Source organism: Oncorhynchus masou, chromosome 18 (genome assembly GCF_036934945.1).
Source record: "Oncorhynchus masou masou isolate Uvic2021 chromosome 18, UVic_Omas_1.1, whole genome shotgun sequence".
Taxonomy (NCBI): Eukaryota; Metazoa; Chordata; class Actinopteri; order Salmoniformes; family Salmonidae; genus Oncorhynchus; species Oncorhynchus masou.
Window position 1 is genome coordinate 20,393,016 of NC_088229.1, and position 17,248 is coordinate 20,410,263.

General features: G+C 42.5%; 1 protein-coding gene across 8 annotated transcripts; it reads right to left on the reverse strand.

Annotated features, from left to right (window-relative positions):
• Positions 1-8,515: 8,515 nt before the first annotated feature.
• LOC135504157 (POU domain, class 6, transcription factor 1-like) lies at positions 8,516-16,677 on the reverse strand. 8 transcript variants are annotated; one of them, XM_064922484.1, is made up of 12 exons: positions 16,300-16,677; positions 15,257-15,351; positions 14,705-14,749; positions 13,867-14,056; positions 13,544-13,689; positions 12,963-13,224; positions 12,562-12,839; positions 12,214-12,333; positions 11,729-11,980; positions 11,432-11,567; positions 11,094-11,262; positions 8,516-10,647 (listed from the first exon to the last, which is right to left on the reverse strand). In XM_064922484.1, the coding sequence occupies exons 2-12, from the start codon at positions 15,308-15,310 to the stop codon at positions 10,299-10,301; spliced, it is 2,001 nt and encodes a 666-aa protein (XP_064778556.1). In that variant the 5' UTR covers positions 15,311-15,351; positions 16,300-16,677; the 3' UTR covers positions 8,516-10,298. The 8 variants fall into 8 exon arrangements, with proteins under 8 accessions (XP_064778556.1, XP_064778555.1, XP_064778559.1 ...); XM_064922483.1 differs by having other exon boundaries at positions 12,562-12,836; positions 13,840-14,056; XM_064922487.1 differs by having other exon boundaries at positions 12,664-12,839; positions 13,840-14,056.
• Between the last annotated feature and the right edge of the window lie 571 nt (positions 16,678-17,248).

A 17,248-nucleotide genomic window follows, 5' to 3' on the forward strand; every position in this document is an offset into this window, starting at 1 on the left:
TAAGGATCTCCTTTGGAACCCCTACCCTGGTGAACAAGAGCACTAATTCCTTTGCAATATTCTTGGAAGCCATCGTCCGAAGGGGAATGGCTTCTGGGTAGCGAGTGGCATAATCTAGAATGACCAGAATGTATTGGTGCCCTCTGGCGGATTTGGGTAGTGGGCCCACTAAATCCATCGCTATCCTCTCAAATGGTGTTTCGATTATGGGGAGTGGCACTAACGGGCTTCTAACAGCTGGTCGGGGAGCTGTTAACTGGCACTCCGGGCACTCTCCACAATGCCGAGCCACTTCAGCTTGAATTCCTGGCCAGTAAAACCTCCTTACAATCCGGTCTCGGGTTTTATCGATACCAAGGTGTCCACCCAGAATGTGCCCATGAGCTAGATCCAGTACTGTCCTCCGGTACCGAGTGGGAACCAACAACTGTTCCACCACATCAACCCCTATTTTCGAGACTCTGTACACCAAACCCTTTTTCATGATGAAGTGGGGAAAACTATTAGGCATCATACCAACATTTATGGGAGTACCATCTACGACCTGCACATCTGCTCTGGCTTGCTGCAGGGTTGGATCCTGGTTTTGGGCCGTCCCAAAATTAGTCAAGGAACCTGCCAGGTCTGCGGGTTCTAGATCGTCGTCCTCTGGATTCAGACCGACCCCAGCCCCACTAGCACCGGGCTGTTTGTTATCAGCAAGGTTTGCCACTTCATCCTCCTCCTCCCCTACTAGCACTTGTGATGTTGTCCCCTGGGAGACCTCTTTTCCTGGCTTTGGTTGAAGGCCCCATGCTTCTTCCTACTTGGTCAGGGTTGTAGGCTTCTCAAATATGCCATTCTTGTGACCTAACTTCGCAAAGTTAGGAAAGTCTCTACCCAATATTACATCATATGGCATCTTTGGGACCACACCGACCTCATAATCCAGCAGACCGTCCTCTGTTTGTATGCTCACTAAGGCCGTGGGGTACAGACGGGTATCCCCATGAATGCATGTAACACTGATATCCTGTCTTGTATCCAGTTTATGATTCGGCACTAGGCTTGCAACGACCAGGGTTAGCATACTGCCGGAATCCAGCAGTGCTTCAACCTCTTTCCCTTCAACCTTCACCCTGCACATATGTTTGTTTCTTGATCTTTCAAGTACAGTGGTTACAACAGGACATGCATACCGTATATCATCTTCATTTTCACCGAGGTTACATTGCATTGGCTCTTCTTTAATAGGGCAGTAGGCTGCAATATGTCCTGGTTGATTACAATTGTAACAGATAATAGGGGTTCGGGGGAGACCCCTCGACACCCAGTCCCGGTTTCCGTTTTTTCCCTTAGTGTCTCGGCCTGATTCTGATTCTTTCCTCATGGCCCCACGCTGCTCTCTTCCCCCTCTATATGCTGGGACAGCCTTACCCTGTCCGCTGGTTTGCCCATGCCTGGGGAACGGGAATCTTTCCTCCTGTGCCTGCTCAGCTGTTCCTGCCATACAATACCGTTCAACCAGGCCCACGAGATGGTCGGCGGAAAGTACCTCGTTCTGGCCAACCCATCGTCTCACTTCTTGGGGTAGACCTCGCTGAAACTGGTTGAGTATGATGGTCTCGACGATCTCGGCGGATGACCGGGTCTCTGGTCGCAACCATTTCCGTGCCAGGTGAATCAAGTCGAACATCTGTGTTCATGGGGGTTGTCCCGGTCGGTAGGACCACTGGTGGAAGCGGTGTGCCCTCACGGTATTGGTCACTCCCAGTCTAGTCAGGATCTCTCCCTTTAGTTTATCGTAATCCTGTGCATCTTTCAACTCCAGGTCGAAATACGCTTTTTGAGCGTCCCCTGCTAGGTATGGTGCCAGAAGCCCTGCCCATTCTTCTTTTGGCCACTTCTCCCTCTCTGCCGTCCTTTCGAAGGTGGTAAGATATGCTTCCACATCATCCTGCGCTGTCATTTTTTGAAGAAAATGATTGGCCCTCCTCTGGGTATTTGCAGCTGGTAATTGAGCCCCAATTTGGTCCGCTAGACCCTTTAGGCCTTCTCTTAACTCCCGGGTGTTTCTCTCTTGCTCTTCTCTGAGCAGCTGGTTAGTGCGGTGCTGGACCTGTAACGTGTCCTGATACATTCGCATTGCATCCTGATGAGCTATTTGTTGAGCTCTAGTTGCCTCTTGTTGGGCGGCCGCCGCTTGTAACAGGGCCTGTATGGCTCCCTCCATACTCATTTTCCTGAGAAACTGTCCTAACCAAACAAAGCCACAAAAAAAACCTGACTCCCCTTTGGAGTGCTAACTGAACACTTTTTCTTTTTCTTCTACCTAACCAGTGGTATGGTTAGTCCATGTCCGCATCCTCCACCACGTGTGGCAAACCTCTTCAAGTTTAGGAGCGTTTGTCACAAACTAAGTGGTAAACTGTCACCAAATCACCCAAGAATGAGAGTTCTTTCGAACAGGACAGTACCTGTGTGTTTGTTTCTTCGTCCTGGTCCACCCAGGCCGTAGGCGAGGTCAAGGATAGCAGGGTTCGGTACACGAATCGGGTTCTCGGTAGGTCCAGGTCCAAACGCCAACAGGTAAGTCCAAAACAGTCCAGCTCATACACGGTAAATCCAGCCAATCTCTATTGTCTCTTTCTCTATTGTTCATAGATCCTTCCAGCACTCTCTTCTCCTCTTCCTGGTTTTTCTTGACCCTTTATCTGTGGGTTGGCTCCACCTTCTGAGGGTTCCCCTTGCTTCTGGGACTTGTAGTTTTGGTGGTCGGCCATTTTGTGATCTGTAGTTCTGACAGGGGTGGCCATTTTAGTGATCGGGCAGAGCCCGTTTATTAGTTCTGCTCTCACATATCTGCCATTTACCACTCGACCCCCTTCTTTGCCACAATATATATATGTATATGTGTATATATGTATATATGTATGTGTGTGTATATGTATATGTATATATAAATATATATGTGTGTGTATGTGTGTGTGTATATGTGTGTGTGTGTGGATATACAGTGCCTTGCGAAAATATTCGGCCCCCTTGAACTTTGCGACCTTTTGCCACATTTCAGGCTTCAAACATAAAGATATAAAACTGTATTTTTTTGTGAAGAATCAACAACAAGTGGGACACAATCATGAAGTGGAACGACATTTATTGGATATTTCAAACTTTTTTAACAAATCAAAAACGGAAAAATTGGGCGTGCAAAATTATTCAGCCCCCTTAAGTTAATACTTTGTAGGCCACCTTTTGCTGCGATTAAAGCTGTAAGTCGCTTGGGGTATGTCTATCAGTTTTGCACATCGAGAGACTGAATTTTTTTCCCATTCCTCCTTGCAAAACAGCTCGAGCTCAGTGAGGTTGGATGGAGAGCATTTGTGAACAGCAGTTTTCAGTTCTTTCCACAGATTCTCAATTGGATTCAGGTCTGGACTTTGACTCGGCCATTCTAACACCTGGATATGTTTATTTTTGAACCATTCCATTGTAGATTTTGCTTTATGTTTTGGATCATTGTCTTGTTGGAAGACAAATCTCCGTCCCAGTCTCAGGTCTTTTGCAGACTCCATCAGGTTTTCTTCCAGAATGGTCCTGTATTTGGCTCCATCCATCTTCCCATCAATTTTAACCATCTTCCCTGTCCCTGCTGAAGAAAAGCAGGCCCAAACCATGATGCTGCCACCACCATGTTTGACATTGGGGATGGTGTGTTCAGGGTGATGCGCTGTGTTGCTTTTACCCCAAACATAACATTTTGCATTGTTGCCAAAAAGTTACATTTTGGTTTCATCTGACCAGAGCACCTTCTTCCACATGTTTGGTGTGTCTCCCAGGTGGCTTGTGGCAAACTTTAAACTACACTTTTTATGGATATCTTTAAGAAATGGCTTTCTTCTTGCCACTCATCCATAAAGGCCAGATGTATGCAATATATGACTGTTTGTTGTCCTATGGACAGAGTCTCCCACCTCAACTGTAGATCTCTGCAGTTCATCCAGAGTGATCATGGGCTTCTTGGATGCATCTCTGATCAGTCTTCTCCTTGTATGAGCTGAAAGTTTAGAGGGACGGCCAGGTCTTGGTAGATTTGCAGTGGTCTGATACTCCTTCCATTTCAATATTATTGCTTGCACAGTGCTCCTTGGGATGTTTAAAGCTTGGGAAATCTTTTTGTATCCAAATCCGGCTTTAAACTTCTTCACAACAGTATCTCGGACCTGCCTGGTGTGTTCCTTGTTCTTCATGATGCTCTATGCGCTTTTAACGGTCCTCTGAGACTATCACAGCGCAGGTGCATTTATACGGAGACTTGATTACACACAGGTGGATTGTATTCATCATCATTAGTCATTTAGGTCAACATTGGATCATTCAGAGATCCTCACTGAACTTCTGGAGAGAGTTTGCTGCACTGAAAGTAAAGGGGCTGAATAATTTTGCACGCCCAATTTTTTAGTTTTTGATTTGTTAAAAAAGTTTGAAATATCCAATAAATGTCGTTCCACTTCATGATTGTGTCCCACTTGTTGTTGATTCTTCACAAAAAAATACAGTTTTATATCTTTATGTTTGAAGCCTGAAATGGGGCAAAAGGTCGCAAAGTTCAAGGGGGCCGAATACTTTCGCAAGGCACTGTATGTGTGTGTATGTATGTATGTATGTATGTATGTATGTATGTATGTATGTATGTATGTATGTATGTATGTATGTATGTGTGTATGTGTGTATGTATGTATATGTATGTATGTGTAAGTGAATGCTGTTTGTGTGTGTGCTTTGTCTCTGTTGTTGTATCTCTTAATATGGGTGAAAATTGTGAAATTCCAATAAAAAATACTGTTACAAAAAACAACATTTGTGGAGTGGTTGAAAAATGAGTTTTAATGACTCCAACCTAAGTGTATGTAAACTTCTGACTTCAACTGTAACTGGTTCCATAGCCGTTTTTTTGTTTACTCACTTCGTAATCTTATTCGTTATGATTACATTTTCTTTTTTGCCTTTTGTGAATGTGTTATTTAATGCGTTTCTATGGGCTATAGTAGTAAAGGCCAAATGTAATATTTTATCAAATACATTTTTTATACCTAGAGAGGTACCCCCCTCCTTCTTAGACTTTTAAGAATTGTAAAGGCCACATATTGAACATACATATTGCACCATACACCATAAGGGCTGCAAAATGAGCAGCAACGCTCCCCTGAGTTAACACTCTGTGGATTTGGAAATTAGAAGTGCTCCTGATTAGAATGGATCATTGGCGACCAGTCATTCAGGGAAGGTGGGGTGGGGGCTTGCCTCTTTTGCATGTTATTTTTGCATTAATAGGTATCAAAAATCAGTTTGCAAACAATGTACAAAAAATATATATATCATTGAATTAATAAAGCCACATACAAACAGGCAGCTCCAAAATGCAGGCGTTTCATCCTAGCTCAGTGCTTTCTGTGGGGGTGTGACAAGCCAGCACAAAATAGGAGCATTGCATCGTGATTGGCTCAGCATTGCACTGTGATTGGCTCAGTGTTCTGTCACTCATGGGGATACTACGTCACCTGCCTTTAGTAAGGGTACACATCAAGAATATGCGCCCTTCCAAGAAGGCTCAAGGTCATTGCCCACAGATAAAAGGAAGTCAAATCACATTATATCTACAGTAGCTTTGATTGGACTGATCATGTCAACATCTTATTTTCAAGATCTTTGCTAACAGTCATCATCAGAAATCAAGTAGACAATCTTCTGGCAAATCCTTTTTAATCCTTGTCATATGAAGAGAAATAAGGAAGATAAATTATAGATAAAACGTATCGGTGCTCATCGGCCATTGGAGATAAACATTACACAACAAGTTGGAGATTGTAAATTCAACAATGAGTTGTTTGGAAGGAATCGGTTACAGTGGCTAACCACAAGCGTTGCAACTGGGAAGTCAGACTGGGAACATACATTTTGAATGGTCATCCAACTCGGAATTGTAAATCTTTTTCTTTGATGACAAAATTTGCCAATGTAGGACCACCGCGCACAACAAGGTAAGTCCAAAAATGTCTTATATGCTGCTGCATAAATGATGTTATATGCCAGGGAGATATGGTCAGTCATATTTTTGTAAATGTTTTTTTGTTTTTATTATTATTGTAAAAAAAATATTTTTTTTAAAAGGCAGTAAATGAGACTGATTTAATTGTTTCGCTGCCAGACAAGGCTCCGCTGATAGCCAGGTGTAGCAGCGGTAAGGATTCACTCCATTGTGCTGGCAAGAAAGCTCTGCTGTTGGGACAACTTTATGTAGGCCCTAACAGTTTGTGGGCACTGCTTGTCACCGTTATAGTGCAATTAATGTATTGTGTATTGTTGTGTGGGGTAGTGGCTTTGCTGGCATGCTGCTAAAATCGCCACAGGAATTGATCCCCCTTTTCCTGCGACACAACATAAAGAAAATTGTGTACGTTGCAATATGTATGTCCAATATGAAAATAAGTTTAGATTTAAGCTGATTGGCAGCTCTTCGAGGGCAGCAAAATCAGCAGTGATGCTCCTCTGTGTGTAAGCACAGAGGGGTGTAAACTGTGGATTTGGGGTAAACTCTTTGGATTTGGGAAGTAGAAGTGATTCTGAGTAGAATGGACCCTGTTTTCCTGCGACTCAACATACAGAAAATTGTGTTAGATGTAATATGTGTGTCTAATAGTGTAAAAAAAAAAGGATTGGATTGGATTTAAGCTGATAGGCCACTCTTTAAGAGCTGCAGAATGAGTAGCAGTGCTCCTTGGGTTGTAAACTTGGTGGATTTAGAAACGAGAGCTGCTCCTGACTAGAATGGACCCCACTTTTACTGTGATACAATGTACAGGAAATTGAATATGGTGCAATATGTAAGTCCAATCAGTAGTTGACTTGGACTGAAATAGGTGCCGGACCGGTGCAGGAGCTCCACAATACTTTTGAGCTAATATTCTACAAGAGAAACGAGTTCAAGCAGTAAAACATTTGAGGTGCTGGTACTCCCCTTCGGTGAGCTCCTGCCCAAGTCAAGCATTGTGTCCAAAATGAAAAACATATTGAACATTGTGCAATACGAATGGGCTAATTAACAATGGGCTAATTAACAATGGGATTTAAAAGTGTTTTCTAATATTTCTAATATAATTATAATAATATTATTAATAGCAGCATTATTTGTTATTTTATTACTGTTGTTACCATAATAACTACCTAGTAATCATTACTTTTAATGCTGCTAACAATAATGTCAACCCTATATTATCTGTGCTAAAAAGGCGATTCACTTTTTTCCTTTTTCATGTTGTTAAACAAAATTCCAGGTCTGCTAACATTTCCTCATAAAATGTTTAACTGTTAGACCTTTATTTTGAATGGAAATCACCGAGGTCACTTCCTTATTTTTGCTAGGTCTTGCTTATTCTTGTTGGCGGAATGGAGGTGTCTTCTGTCACAGTTTCTTCTTCTTGTTCTGTAGATTTTAGATGGTGGTTGGCAACCAACTTTAAAGGTCCATTACCGTCAACTGGACTGTAGTGTGGAAAAGAGACAGGGAAGGTCTATTCTAAACCCTACCCATTAAACCCCCTAGAGTCGATGTCTGTGCCCCGTGGAAATCCAATTAGCACAATAAAAAAATCCCCATACAAATCCGTCTGTTTAAACTAGAGAACTTTTTGCATGGGCTGCGTCTCAATCCATGAAATGTGCCCATGTTGGAGTTCCGCTGCGGCGGCAGAGCTACAGCAGGGTTTTTCAGACCATGAGACATCCTGAAAATCGGTCTTCTAGGGAAAACGGCTGTAGCGTCTAAACGGTTTGGGCTACACACTATGAAAAGGAGAGACTCCTGGCGAGAACATTCATCTCATTCCCCTCTACTCCCACATGAGCTGATACCCAGAGGAACCTCGCAAATACCCCCATCTATCTCATCCTAAACAGGCACTGCAAAATCTCATACAATACATCGTGTCTGCTCTGAGACACAAATTAATTTAAGCTCATCAGTGCTCATTACCTCCTTCATCCATTCTACAGCCAAGACTATGGCAGCAACTCAACTCAATTTGTCACTGCCACCTTAAACTCAGGAACTCTAAAAAGCTGCACCTGTCCTCCCTATTTTATGGTCCTTAGATTCATCAGTGAATATATATTCAAGAAAGCATGTGTTCTTACATGTTCACTTCAAATATTTACTGGATTCTATGGTGTTCTAACCAGACTAGTTTTTGTGGCACAAGCACACAATCGCCACCTACTGCATTTGAGTGGAAAATAATTTATGGTTGCCTTGTCCGAAATGACCCGTTTGTAGATCTGAAGACACGGGATAGGTGTGAAATAAGGTAGAAGCTCCATATATCCAGGATTTTAGATCTTTGGAAGCCTGGCTAGAACCATAATGCTTATGCAAAGGCATATGTTGTAGAGAAGTGACAAGTGATTGATATAAATCACATAAGAACAAAGACATACTTAAATCAAGAGTCATAGTGGTACACGATACAATAACACATGGGAGGTTTTCAGTAAGCATTTATTAATATTTGGCAGAGAATGCCATGATCCAAAATTATCCAACAGTTTAATCACTTTAATGATTTCACAGATTCAATTGAAATAAAAATGTAATGTAATTGGTCACGTACACATATTTTGCAGATGTTATCCCAGGTGCAGTGAAATGCTTGTGTTTCTAGCTCCAACAGTGCAGTAATTCAGCTGTATTCAGTAATTCAGATGGATTGCTGGTTTTATACTGCACACATTTTCATATGCCCAACATGAACAAAATGATTAGTAGAATTAGTTTAATTCTTAGAACTACACTATTAAAATGTGTTCACCTACAATTTGCATTTGCATTCTGCCATCTCAATATTATTCAGACAGACAATTCACTGGTGAACATTTAAAAAAAGTTGTAGGTTATACCTCTGAAATGGCAGTTGTGTATGACTAACATAACACAGGATTCATATAACAGTTATTTCCTTTCTCTCTGAAAACACATTGTCAATCTTAAAAGGCAATTATGAGGAACAAATTAATTCTTACACTGCTCAGCATGGCATATCACAGACAGACAAATTATATGCAGTTGGGCCAGAATAAAGTATTGTAGTTTATTCTCTTTGAAATACCACTGCCTAAAGTAAATATCACCTTACAAAATTAATGCTCATGGCGCACAGAAGAAGAACATCTAGAAATCTGTATGCCATTCAAAACATTTACTTATCGACCACTTAAATATGATGGGTAACCAGTTGGTATTTGCTACAGATAACTTTAAAGTCACTAAAGTGCAAATAATTACAAGGTTAAAGAAAAGGGATGGCAAGCCATAAGTCTTTAAATTGTGTTTGTCCCTAATTGACCATTCCTTTCAGTGGAGAAACCGTATTTTCTATGAATCAAAAGTACAATATATGAATCAATTAATTTACATAGTCAAGTTGTCTTATTCAATCAATTTGATTAAATTGGATGATTTTTTAATGTTATGTAAGTATTTTCAATACACAGTACACATTAAACAGCACTGACGCCTGACTCATTTGAGACAGGGGATGTTTTCAACTCTTTTCACTCTGTATTGTCTGCTCATAGACCAAGTCATCTGTTAACTATTTAAAACAATAGATTTGTAAGTGGCTTTTACAGATTAACTCATCTAAATGACAACATTTACCATGGTAAACTTTTTCCGACTCAGAATACTTTCATAAAGTATTAGGACTACATTCACACATTACACATACAGAATCACACAAACTTCATAAAGAGGTACAAATTCCAAAACTATTTTGGTGGCACCAGCATAATATCTGAATGGAGCAATTTGACATTGTACAACTGTAACAATGTAATGTAACCAAATATTTTTTGAGGCATTTGCCACACAATTCACAAAAACGTTCTTGTAAGTGTATAAAACCACTTATCAAATTTCATCCATTGTTTCACATAATAACATGGTATAACAATAAATGAAACAAGAGGTTGTCAAACTGATAGAGGATTTGTGAACATTAAACCCCATCACGTTTCACATGCAATGTCTTTTTATCTCTCTCCCACACACACAAAAAATATGGAGATCAGTGAGTATTCAATGTCCCATATAGTAAGACTCAGTTCAAGAGTCATTCAGTGTCTTTCATTTTCTTCCCAAAGTCCATATAATTTGAAACTTACTAGGGTTTTCTGTTTTACTGTCTTTACAAAACGTTCTTCTTTAGCTGATTATCCTGTTCTGCCAACTTCCCCACTAGTCCACGCCTACTTACTGCACAGGCTTACAGCTGAACCTGAAAAGCATTGATCTTGCTGGTGTTCTTCAGTGTCTGCCGCCTGTTGCAGAACCATACGCGGACAACCTCACGGTCGTAGTTGAGCTCCTTAGCAATTTCCGTAATCTCCTGGCCCGTGGGCAGGGCATTCTTCTCAAAGTAGGTGTTGAGCACTTCAATAGCCTGCGGGGTAAAGCTGGTGCGACGCTTTCGTTTCTTGGACGGCTCACCACCCACAAACTCCATTAGATTCTGCTGACCCTTCTGGTTCCACAACTCAGCTTCGGCCAGCCATTGCTCCAGCACAGGCTTCAGCTTCTGAGCACTCTTAGGTGTAATGTCCAGCTTCTCAAACCTGCAAGAGGCAACAGAGGAGCAACAACTTTTAAACTAATTACACAGTAGCCACTGATCAACCAGATTGTACCCGACATCTACTCTTCAAAATAACACCTAACCCCATTTCATCTGGTCTCTAACTATTTTCAATAATCTAATTTCTTCTTAACTTTTTGCTTAAGGAGAAACATAAGAAATACAGCAAGAACATTTGCAATAACCTTTTTGAGGAATAGCAACTTTTGATTAACTTGCTTCTTAAGTCTATAGTTAAGGAAAACATTTCAGCTAAGACGACATTTAAGGTTTTCCTACAAGTACAAAGACTTTCAAAATGTAGCCTTTGAACTACAGTGTCCATAGCATACCAACATACACTATTTATCATATTTGATAGAATGGATTTCAGAAACCTATCTACTGTGCTGGGATGCCACCACCCAGTAGGTCAGAGGAGTTTACCTGCAGATAGCAGACTGACTGTAGGCCGGACCCTCTGTAGCCGTGAGGGCCTGTCCCACTTGTGTCTGCGTCAGCCCCAGGGATAGCCGGCGGATCTTGAAGTTCTTGGCAAACTCTCGAATCTCTTCCAGATTAATGCCCTCCTCATCTGTGCCCCCTTGCTGTGGCTCTTAAGATGGGAAGAGACAAACAAGAATAAATATCAAACTACTTTTAAAACAAGATCAATGTTTGGAGAGAACATGTGCTTTTTCTTGGCCAGGGCTCACTTGAAAAAGATGTTCAATCACAATGTGAATTTCCTTTGTTAAATAAAGTTAAGAAGTGAAACTACGCACTGCTGACGAGCTGGCTGACAGTGGGTGTGTCTCCACAGGTTGTAGGGAATGAGGAGGAGATTGGAGTGATTGTCTTCATTGCAGACGGTTGTGGGGCGATGACCACAGGTGACTGCGTAACTGTTGTTACCTGGGCCTGAGGGGAAATGTCAATGTCAGCAATGGGTTAATGGTTACATCCAACAAAGACCAACCATTTCCAGTTTAACCAAATGTTCACACAAAATATAACCACTCAAATAACCACTCAAAAGCACTCATAGGGACAAAAGAATGGAGGGGGAAGGCCTACAGTACCTGAGTGCTGAGCTTGGAGAATGTCACAGGAGCACTAGGCTTAGGCATTACAGCTGCAGATGTGGGGACTGTAGCAGGTCCATTCCCTATGGTGGCAATGATCTGGCCCTGGGTGTTCAGAACCAGCTGTGGCTGGACTGTCTGCACCTGCAGGCCTTGCAGACCCTGGAGGCCCTGGAGATTCAGAGTCTGAGTAGCAGCCCCTCCAGTCAGTGATGCAGGGTTCAGCATCAGGGGGATGGTTCCAATCACCTGGAGGCCACATTGAAGAGAATTAGGTTATGTATTTGTCAGTAACACTGTACAACAAGTTATAGGACATAAGGGTTTAAAGAGGGTTTATACGTTCTTTATTAACTTAATTATCAGTTTATAGACAGTTTATAAAACTTTACACAGTTAAAACCTCTTGGTTAAAATAGTGTGATTCTTAATTTAGTGCTTGCTCAATAGTGAGCTTGTTAAATTTTTGCATGTTTGCACACCTGTCCCTGTGCGTTCGTGATGATCTGGCTGGTGATTCCGGACATGGCACTGGTGAAGATGGGAGTGGAAGTAAGGGCGCTGATGAACTGAGGCTGAGCTCCTAAAGACGCAGCACTGATCTGGGGAAAGAAACGGAGGAATCCAGATTATTCTAATGTCGATAATGTGATCATTTTGAATACAAAGTATATTCATGTGGATTAGGTTCTTTGCTTAAGTTATTCAGACATGTCCAAACTTTTAAGTAAAAAACATGGCTTGCTGACTATCTTTTCCAAACACACACGTCTAGGAAAGAAAAACAAATGCACACACAACACAATAACAATAGAGAAACACATTCTTACAATGGCAGGATTGATGGAGAGGCCTGCAGACTGGAGTGTTGCCACAGACACACTGGGCTGAGAGACGGCTGGCATGGCCTGGCCTAGTTGGGCTGCAGTCACCTGTGAGTTCTGCTGAGCCTGCTGCATAGCTGCCTGGACCTGCTGTAGTGATGCTGTCTGAGGCTGGAAGACTGTCTGCTGAGCCTGCTGCATAGCTGCCTGGACCTGCTGTAGTGATGCTGTCTGAGGCTGGAAGACTGTCTGCTGGGGCTGGACAGAATTTAGCACAGTGGCTGCTGGGAAAGAAGAGAACAAACATACAGGTAAAGCTCCATGTGGTAGCCAAATAAATCTTGACTGTTGATTCAATGTTGATTAATGCTTTGCATTCTGAGGTGGGTATCTCTGCCATGTCTTACTTTGCAGCCCTTGTAAGCCTTGCAATCCTTGTAAGCCTTGCAAGCCAGCAAAGGGTAGTTTGAGGAGGCTTCCGGCCTGGCTGGCACCTGAAATGCCAGGGAGTGTGGCTACGTTGCTGGTGGGGAAGGTGAGGACAGCCAGGCCTCCTTGGCCCCCCATGGACCCTGCCATGCTGATGGGGATGAGCAGGGGCTGGGCCAGGGAGCCTGTCTGGGCCATCATCCCTGTCATCAGAGTGGCCAGACCCTCCTGGGTCAGAACCTACAAGAGGAGGGAGGATCAAGAGGGGTGAGAGGTGGGAGAAGTGGGAGGAGGAGTGAGGTGGGAGCAGGGGGAGGAGGATGGGTATGAGGTGGAAGGAGGGGTATGAGGTGATAGGAGGAGGATGAGGGGTAGAAGGAGGAGGTGGTATATGGTAGGAGGAAGAGGGTTATGAGGGAGGAAGGGGTGAGATCCAGACAGGTAAAGTGTGATGCATGGGAGAGGAAAAGGAGAAGAGGGTGGGGGAAAAAAATAAACAGGATGACCGATGACTACACTAAAAGTAGTTGAAAAGTTATTTTTGTTTAATTGTTCTCACCTGTTGACAGCCCTGCAAGCCCTGTAAGCTCTGCACAGTGATGGGCATGGTGGTCTGTGACTGCGACAGGGAGACGCTGATGGGAACTGCAGTCTGTGCTAGAGTCTGGACACCAGAGTCTGCAGACTCCACCTGGTCCTCCAGTACTGACAGCACAGAGAGAGAACACACTGCTATTCTACCATCAGCACACACCACACCTCAATCTTAAATTCTGTTTTTAAAACTGAAATGTTTTTACACTGAAACGGTAAACAAAATGTAGTATAATCTGTATTGCATGGAATCTAACCTACCATATCGGTATCCTACAAAGGGCTCACCTACTCCCCCAGCGTTGTGGGGTGGTCTCTGGCTATCCTGCATGCCTGCCTCAGGTTCCCCCGTGGCCTGATTACCCCCATCTTCACCCCCCGAATCAGTCCTCCCATCAGGCACTGAGGATGGAAGAGAGGCTTGATCTCCCTCCACTTCCAGGACTCGGATCGTCTCATGACCAGACATCACTATCACCTGCACATCATTGGAGAACACAACACAAGACCAGGATCCGTATTCATAAAGTGTCTCAGATCATAACGGATAAGATGGACAGAAGGGACCTGATCCTAGATCTGCACTCCTGAGACTCTTTATGAATAGAAGTCACGCAACTATACATAATAAATGACTCATCATCATCTATTCTCAGCAGCGTGGGTGTTTTTGTTCCGAGTCATGAAGAGGAGGAGGGCCGAGAGGTAATCATGTAGTAATAATACAATGATATGGTATAAATATCTAACTAGGCTCAGTATCGTTCCACTGATGTATTGAGTTAAATTTAGTACCGTTCAGTCTCAACCTATTGAGACAACTCAGGTAGAGGACCATGTGTATTGGTTACACGTGAATCAGAACATGAGTTTACACATGAGCAAACCATGCCATAGGAGTATGACCTGTCATAGTCCTTGTCAACAGTGGCAGACAGCTAGTCCCTATCTGTACCATATCCTAATTATCCAATTTGTATATCATTAGTAAATATAACAAAGCAAACACATGATGTATGAGTGGATCCAGCCATGAAAGATGTGAAGGAGAGGCAGGAAGAAAACCTGAGCTGGAGAGAAAGGTGCAGACAGAGAAAGTGCAATGCAGGAAAGAAGGGATGCATACCTGGTTGTCTTTAGCAGGGTATTTCAAAGTGCAGGAACCTAATGGCTGAAAAAATACTTCTGCAGTCAGACAGTGAATGGCTAAGGAGAACAGAGAGGCCAAGCACACACGTTAGGGCACAATGCACAAATGGGAGAAAAAAAACATGACTACAACAAAACAACAAAGATCAGCCAACAAGAAGCTCAAACAATGCTTTCTGAGAGCCCCGCTCGTAATTCAAAAAAGACATTGCTTTAGTTAGCTGACTATGAGTGCAAAGGACACAGATGGAGTAGACATACACAATGAATAAATAAGCATGACAAAGTATAGCAGAAACCTTAGGAGTGTTACCGAATCAGTATTAATTGATGACATTTGGTTAGCTACTATATCAATCTCAAGATTATTGTGTGGGGTTAATCATTCCAAATACATGGCGACATGGATGTAGCAATAGCTTATGACACAGGACTATGAAGCAGAGGCAACAGAGAGAGTTAGGACATTTGGGCAGGGGTGTATAACTGATGTGAAATCATCTTTTGTTTACAAAGCAGTTAGTGGTACCTGTTCATTGACAGTGAGGGGCGCATCAGTAGCAGGGAGATCCTGAGGATCCATGGTTAGTGCTCTCACTACCAAGCAGTCATTGTCTTGACATTCTGAGTAAGGAAAGATAATACTGTAACATCAAAACGACCAGGTATTAGCCTATATGAATAGTTTTATCACCATCTATGTGGTGTACTGATACTTTTTCTATTAAATCTATGAAGTAGGCCTAATGGTTGGAGACATTTGTGCTACTCTAGATGAAACTATTATTATTATAGCTATGTAAAGAATGACTGTTCAATAGCAAACCGTCAAGCACTCCCACATTAGTGTCTTATGGGCCTATCTAATACTGTGACAATTTGGTTTCTAGCTGGAGTTAAGGGGTATAAAAACAACAAATCATATGATGCCACATAAGTGACAGCAATATAAATAGAAGTCACACCAAGGATATTTAGTCCAGTGTACTTGTATACTGGGGGCTACTGGGGTGCACACACAGTGATAATAATAGACTGTATTACTTTATTTATGTCTTCATGACAAATTAAACATATAATGCACCAAGAATTGGCAGCTTCTTGATCATAAGAGGCCTAGAAAATACAGGCCCGCCTACGTCCCCAACAAATCTAGTCTTCTAGAATGATTATAGCTGACAAATGACTATTCGAAATGTTTAAATTTTGACGTAATATCAAAAAGATCAGTCGCGCGAAGCACACCACAACACAGAAATTATAGATCTGTCAAAACTTCGGCATGTGTTGATCCCCGTACTCTGGCCACTCCTAATCTAGCCCCAATAAATCTCGCCGTGTAACCTATTTGAGGACACGATGTTACCCATAAAATATGCGCGACAAAAAAAAGACCCGCAATTCCATGCTTGGGGACTGCATTTGATGTATTTCCCTCTATTTATCATAAATATATAAATTATGCTAATTAGAGCATTGCATATTAACAAAAAAACTCATTTCCTCTCGCCATTTCGTCGCGCTATATAGCCAATGGTAATCTTACGCATGCTATATTTGCAAACAACTTACCGTAAAAAAATGTCTTATTTCTGTGGTTCTCCCCTTTTAAAAAGCTTTTCCACAGTTTGTTTTAGTCACACATAATTAAAAATGCATCTCACAGCACCATTCAGGCGCTAAGGCTGCACACAAAAGATATATTTGCATTGATAAGGAGGGTTGGCAACGTGAGGATCCTTTCTTTCTCAATATTTAATGACGGTCCTTTGGTACTGCAATTCAGATTACCCACATATTCCTCCATATGCCTCCTAAAAGCGACTTCTGCTGTAAACTCCACCAAAATGACAAAAAAATGTGGCCTTTAGCACTACGTCATGAACATAATTTATGCAAGAAAAATCTTGCATTGAAAAATGTCGGCCTCAACTCTAGAGGAGCCATGGCTGCCTTAAAGCGACAGTGCATCTTTAAAATTATATGCAGTACATGATCGAGGTGAAATCTATTTAAATGAATGGTGTCCGAATGCACTGCTGTATTAAAGCAATTCAGAACTGACTTGTTGACATGTTCTGTTGCAGATTCAAAGCCAGCTAACTCGTTGCAGAATGTATCCATAATCATGAATGAATAAGCATATTTACTTGACAACAATGCACCTAGTCACCCATCAATCACGTCAAGCCTCCTGAGTGGAACAGCGGTCTAGAGGCGTCACTACAGATCCGGGCTCAATCCCGGGCTGTGTAGAAGCCGGTCGCGACCGTGAGACCCATGAGGCGGCGCACAATTGGCCCATCATCGTCCGGCTTAGTGGAGGGTTTGGCGGGCTCTAGCGACTCCTTGTTGCGGCCAGGCTCATGCACGCTGACTTTGGTCACCAGCTGTACTGTGTTTTCTCCAACACCTTGATGAGGCTGGCTTCCGGGTTAAGAGAGCAGTGTGTCAAGAAGCAGGGCGGCTAGACGGGGTCGTGCTTCGGAGGCTGCATGCCACTCTACCTTTGCCTCTCCAG